Below are 6364 nucleotides of genomic sequence, written 5' to 3' on the forward strand. Positions count from 1 at the left end.
GCAAAACTTTGTTCCACTACATTACAGGGGTGTCCTTTCCTTCAGTTTCCCATAAGATTTTTCTCACTTTCCGTTGAGCCCACACTGGCAACTCCCTCATCAAGTATAAGATTCTGCAGTATGTTCATGGCCCTTCTAGATTTTCACTAAAACTCTCCTGAAAGCCCATTTCCCTCTTCCAAAGCCTCTTCCACTTTTTAGTTCAGTAGCACTTTACTTCCACGTTCAAAAATTTATATTATTTTTGTGAAACAAATTACTCTCAATTTGGCAGCTAAAAACTACAACATTTATTATTTCAGATTTTATGTGGCTTGACTGTGTAAGTGTGACTTAGCTGGGTGCCTCTGGTTCAGGGTCTCTCAAGAGGTTACAGTGAAGCTGTGAGTTAGGGCAGTAGTCTCATCTGGAGGCTTGCCTTGGGGGAGGATCAACTTCTAAGCTCATTTACATGGTTGTTAGCAAGATTCAGTTCCTTGTAGGCTGTTGGCCTATGGTCCTCCCTCAGTTCCTTGTCACATGTTCTCTTCATGTGGCAGCTAGCTTCCCTCAGAGCAAACAGTTAGTAAGAGAACTCGAGCCCAAGAGGAAGCTAGGTAGGGTCTTTTTGTAACCTAATCTCAGAATTGATGTTCCATCACCTGGCCTACATTTTGTCCTCTGGAAGAGAGTCACTAAATCCAGCCCCCATTCAAGAGGAGAGAATTACACAATGGCACAAATATCAGGCAACAGTAATCACTGAGTGCCTACTACACCTAGGAATTGAAGAAAGAAGGGGAGGGTATTGGGAAATAGTTTTGTAGTACTCATGAAGCTAAATAGTTAATTAAAACAACATGCTTCTAAGTCTGGTAGTTTCTTAGCCTCTTTCTGAATCCTAAGTTGATCCTGAAGTGAAATATGGAGAAGTAATACAAGATTTGACTTGAGAGGATTGTCCTTTCTCTCTCTCTCTCTCTTTTTAAAATATTTTATTTACTTATTTGACAGAGATCGCAAGTAGGCAGAGAGAAAGGAGGAAGCGGCTCCCCGTGGAGCAGAGAGCCCGATGTGGGGCTTGATCCCAGGACCCTGGGATCATGACCCGAGCTGAAGGCAGAGGCTTTAACCCACTGAGCCACCCAGGCGCCCTTTCTCTCTCTCTCTCTTTTTTTTAAAATTATTAATAACATATAACGTATTATTTGTTTCAGGGGTACAAGTCTGTGATTCATCAGTCTTACACAATTCACAGCACTCATCATAGCACATACCCTCCCCAATGTCCATCACCCAGCTGCCCCATCCCTCCCACCCCCTCCCTGTCCTTTCTCTTTCTTATCTTCTAATTCTTCTCCTCTCTGCCTCCATTTTTTTTTTCTTCTGCTAGTTCAACCCTCTTGGAAAAGCCTGAAGTTGCAGAATCAGAGTTCACCCATGTGAGTGTCTGGGATGTGGGGGAGGTGAATGCTTGCTTTGAAGGGTATAAAGAGGATTACTGATGAAGTGGAACAGGGAGTTAATTTGCAAGGTTAGAGGGACCAGGTGCCCCTTCAATCTTACCTTTTTAAATTTTGTAGGGACCTTGTACTTGGAAGCGAAGGATGAAATAGAAAACTTAATTTTGCCAGTCAAGCTGGAATGAACTTGAATTCCCTTCCTCCCTCCTCATTTCATACTCCACATCCTTAACCTTATACCCTTACCCTTTCCAGTGAGCAGAAAAATTCAGAAGACCTGGAACAAGATTCTGCCAGCTTGGTGATACCAAGAAGCCAGCCCTTGCCCCAGCAATGCTGAATTTTCTTCTTCGTGGTCATCACAAAAGGAATATAATGGAGGCTAGGGGAGCTCTCTGCCTCCTTCCTGAAGAAGAACCTCTTCTCCTTCCCCTTCCTTATGAATGGGCACCAGTGCCTCGGACAGTTGAGGACAGCAACATCTTCTCCACTTCTGAGTTAGATGGCACAAGTTTTCAAGGGGCCAGCCTTGGCTTCCACAACTGCATTGTTTTCAAACCCCCATTCTTCCTGCTGGAAGTGGGGTTGCTGGATTTGGTGGTTTTCTTCCTCTTCATCTACCTTTCACCGGGAGCTGGACTCTTAAATTTCCTCAGGCAGACTGGCTGGCACATTATCTCCACCTTCTCACTTTCTCTGGAAGAAGATCCTTGTAATCTCTGTAAAGGTTTTGGGGATAAGGTTGTTAAGCCAACTCCCACCTTCCTTTTTTTTTTTCCTTAAAAAAAGGAAAAGAAAAACTAGCACACAGCACACAATTTGAAGCCAGTTAGTTTCAAATCAAAACTGCAGAATTGTCAGGAGAGATGCCTATTTGGGGGCTCCCTCAGAACCCCCTGGTGTTTGAGAAATGGAGTGTGGAACTGCTTTGCCAGGAGCAGCTCCTCTTTAACTCCTCCTCTCTTGATGAATTTCTTAAGGCTGAAGGAATGGAGAGAGTGGGAACATGGGGTAATCTTTATCCCTTTTGTTGAAACAGTAGGGCAGTCATGGGACCAGAAGATCAGAGCCCTTGCTAGGCAGGACCCTGCTCACTGCCAGGCCATCACAGTTGTTAGTGTTTTGCAATTTGAAATGTATTCTGCTTATTTTTCTAAATACGAAGACTTAAATGAATTTGGATCCTTCTCAAAAGGAGGTTTCTTCCTTGCTCTTCCCACCTTTTCTGACAGTGTTCTGCTTTTCAAGGAGCTGAGGTGGGGAGGGGACACCTCTGTCCCTTTAACAGGCAGTCTGTATCTATGAGGCTAGAGAATATTCACTTAGACTGATGGGGAGCCAGCAGATTCTTGCCTAGGTGAGGTCACTGCTGTGCCACATGCCCTGCCCCTTCTCGTGCAGAGAACTCGGAAATGAGAGCTGTGTAATCTGTCTGTTCCCCCTCTCTAAGAGTTGTGGTTCCTCACCTGATCCTCCTCCTCCTGTCTGGGGGCTAAGGGGGCCTGGCATTTCAGGCAGATTGTTGAATACTGTCCCATCTCCATCCTGCCCGACCTTGATAGTAAGTTAGCCCGTCCCCCAAATAACTGTCTATATTAGACACCCCCAGCCAGTTTCTGGCTGCCTGTCTTTGCTGCCATGTTCTTTTTTACAAGAAGGAAAGAAACAATTCTTGCTATTTTTTTTTCATAATTTACTATTTATGATGTATTTAAGTGTTTTATTCAGGACAGAGTTCTGTAGGGAGTGGGAGGGAATATTTGAGGGGGGCTGGGTCTTAGGGAAAGGAATGGGGAATCAACATTTTTATGAAGTGTCACTATTTGCCTCCACTTTGTATTGTTCAGATACGGCAAATGCAATATAAAAGTGATAAATATCTGGTTTTAATGTATTAAACTTTCATCAGTTATTTAGACCTCTTGTTTCTTCCTGATTGCTTTTTCATACACCATCTGCTCCAACCTCACGTCCCAGCTAGGGCTGTGTTATTTGTGTTGTTTCCCTGAGCAAATGCAGCCTCCTCACCAGTTGCCTTCAGTCTGGTGCAGGCCTGTGCTAGCTTCATTTCCTACCTTCCAGCCACCTCTCCACTTGATCAACTTCACCTTGAAAAGCTGTGAATGAATATGAAGGGAATTACTGTTGGTCTGTTGCCTGAGTTGCAACCTACTTTAACTGATGGATCTGGGAATCCAAAGGAGGAAAGGAGGAGGCACAAAAGCTTGAGATCATTTGGCCTTTCCCTCTCTTTCCCTCCCCTGACCTGGTGCTAAGGTGTCACTTAGAAGACCACAGGGACTGTTTCCTTCAGTTGTTTTCCTCTCTGTGAGGTTGAACTTCGTTATTAGTTAGGCTTTTTTACTTGGATGGGAATCTAGACCAAAGAGCTGGTGCCTGTTCTAAGTCATGTGGGCGGGGAAGTTTGGAGAGAAGCAAGTCAACTAACTAGTGTTCTTTCCACAGCACTATCCCTTATTTTGTTAAGATCATTTTGCGAATATTTTTGCAGCACCTAATGAGCAATTCACTGGGTAGTTGGAGGTCAAAAGAAGTAATTGACCTTCAGGAGTTTACAGGAGGAGCACACACATATTTGTGTATACACAAAAACATTTTAGATGGATTACAGTTTAGGATTTCAGTTCTCTGAGAGTATGGTACAGAATATATTAGGTGGAAGAAAATTAGAGGTTAGTATGGACTAGAAGTGTTGGGGAAAGTTGCACATGAACGTATGAAAAGGGTTCTATTTTTAGAACAAGGGAGAACCCACACTGGAAGCAGTGGTGGAGGAGATCTGAGTAAGAATCTTGGCGTAGGTGGAGGTGGAGGCCTCACTGATATCTAGACTGAGGAATTGTTTGTTTTTTTTTAAGATTTTATTTATTTATTTGACAAAGATCACAAGTAGCCAGAGAGGCAGGGAAAGCAGGCTCCCCGCTGAGCAGGGAGCCTGATGTGGGGCTCGACCCAGGACCCTAGGATCATGACCTGAGCCAAAGGCAGAGGCTTAACCCACTGAGCCACCCAGGAGCCCCTGAGGAATTGTTTTTTAAGATTTTATTTATTTGAGCCTGAGCAGGATGGGAGAATGCAGAAGGAGAGGGAGAAGCAGACTCCCCACTGAGTAGGGAACCTGACCTGGGATTTGGTCCCAGGACCCTGGCATCATGACGTGAGCCGAAGGAGGACGTTTAACTGACTGAGCCACCCAGGTGCCCCTAGGCTGAGGAATATTTTATTTTATTTGACAGATTGAGATATCGAGAGAAGGAATACAAGTAGGGCTAGTGGGAGAGAAGGAGCCCGATGGAGGGCTCGATCCCAGGCCCTTGGGATCATGACCTGAGCCAAAGGCAGATGCTTAATGACAGCCAACCAGGCATCCCAAGAATTTTTTTTATTTCAAACTGTTGGAAATGAGGAACTGTAGAATGTTTTTTGCCTCTAAGTAGAACATGATCAAAATAATTCAAACTAATCTGTTGACAGAGTTCTGTAAAAATGGATAGAACAAGCAGATTAGACATAATTTAGGTGTGAAGTGGTGTGGGAGGCTGGAGGTGATGATAAAACTATGATACAACAAGTAGTAATTGGAGTGAAGGAGGAACTGGGGATTGTCAAAGTTTTGAATTTGAGTTTAAGCCACTCCTTTAGACTGGATAAGGAGAAAACTCTTTCCCTAACAGGAATTGCATCTGAACATGTTTTAGGCTTACATGGTCTTTCTGCCACCGTTACCTGGTCACTCCCTCTTCAACTTACCCATGCAACTGCTGAGTGTGTGCAGTAAATACCCTCTTACAGTCAGAGGGTCCCTCTAGTGGTGAGCGCCAATTGCTAGCTACTTCTAGAGAGGAACCCTGCAATCCCAATGCAGGTAGGGCCTGCTAGGGGAAGACCGCTGTAACTAAAAGTTAAGGAAACCAAATGAGACCATAGGATAATAAAGCTGGAGGGTCACCTGGGTGACCCTGAGGCATCTGACTTCAGCTCAGATCACCATCTAGGGATCTTGGGATTGAGCCCAGTGTGGGACTTCCCACTCAGAGAGAGTCTGCTTCTTCCTCTGCCTCTGCCCTAACCCCCTGCTTGTGTTCGCTCTGTCAAATAAATGATAAAATCTTAAGAAAATAAAATACATTCAAGATTAAACTGTATTCTTGGGGTGCCTGGGTGGCTCAGTCTTTAAGTGTCTGGACTCCATGTTCTTAAATACCTTCTTGCCTCAGGACATTTCCACTTGCTCTTTCCCCAGGTATTCTTTGGATCTCTGTTCAAATGGAAGGATTCCCTAATATCCTATTTATATTAAATTCAAATCACATCCAACCCAGTTTATTGTTCTCTGAAGTAATCACCCATTATTAAAAAAAAAAAAAAGCGCAAGCGCGCGCGTGTGTGTGTATGTGTGTATATTTATTTATTTATTTATTTATTTATTTTTTTTAAGATTTCATTTATTTGTCAGCGCACAAGCAGGGGGACCGGCAGGCAGAGGGAGAAAGCAGGCTCCCTGCTGAGCAAGGAACTCAATGAGGGACTCCAACCCAGGACCCCGGGATCATGACCTGAGCCGAAGGCAGACAACGATTGAGCCATCGAGGCGCCCCTTAACTGAACAGCTTCTGACATAGTGCTAAGGGGACATCTCTGCTCAAAGAAGAGTTCTCCATTCTCCAGGTTAAATTAAATCAATCTTATAGCATCTATTTTTCATTATCTCATTTTTAAATTTTTTTGAAATATTTAATTTATTTATTTGACAGAGACACAGTGAGAGGGATCACAAGCAGAGGGAGTGGGAGAGGGAGAAGCAGGCTTCCCACCGGGCAAGGAGCCCGAGGTAGGGTTCAATCCCAGGACCCCGGGATCATGACCTGAGCCAAAGGCAGTCGCTTAATGACTGAGCCACT

The 6364-nt window shown here is 44.2% G+C and overlaps 1 protein-coding gene across 3 annotated transcripts in view; it reads left to right on the top strand.

Moving 5' to 3' along the window:
- PIP5K1A (phosphatidylinositol-4-phosphate 5-kinase type 1 alpha) overlaps nucleotides 1-3360 on the top strand; it is a 37512-nt gene extending 34152 nt beyond the window's left edge. For 2 of the 3 annotated variants that reach the window (XM_032843684.1, XM_032843683.1), the window contains 2 exons: nucleotides 1373-1421; nucleotides 1698-3360. In XM_032843684.1, coding sequence (XP_032699575.1) covers nucleotides 1373-1421; nucleotides 1698-1782 — 134 coding nt within the window. In that variant the 3' untranslated portion in view covers nucleotides 1783-3360. The remainder of the gene's footprint in view (nucleotides 1-1372; nucleotides 1422-1697) is intronic. The other variant, XM_032843682.1, reaches the window with a different exon arrangement.
- The last annotated feature ends 3004 nt before the right edge of the window (nucleotides 3361-6364 follow it).

The sequence above is a fragment of the Lontra canadensis genome, unplaced genomic scaffold, assembly GCF_010015895.1.
Source record: "Lontra canadensis isolate GAN:19392208 unplaced genomic scaffold, GSC_riverotter_1.0 scaffold142, whole genome shotgun sequence".
Classification (NCBI taxonomy): domain Eukaryota; kingdom Metazoa; phylum Chordata; class Mammalia; order Carnivora; family Mustelidae; genus Lontra; species Lontra canadensis.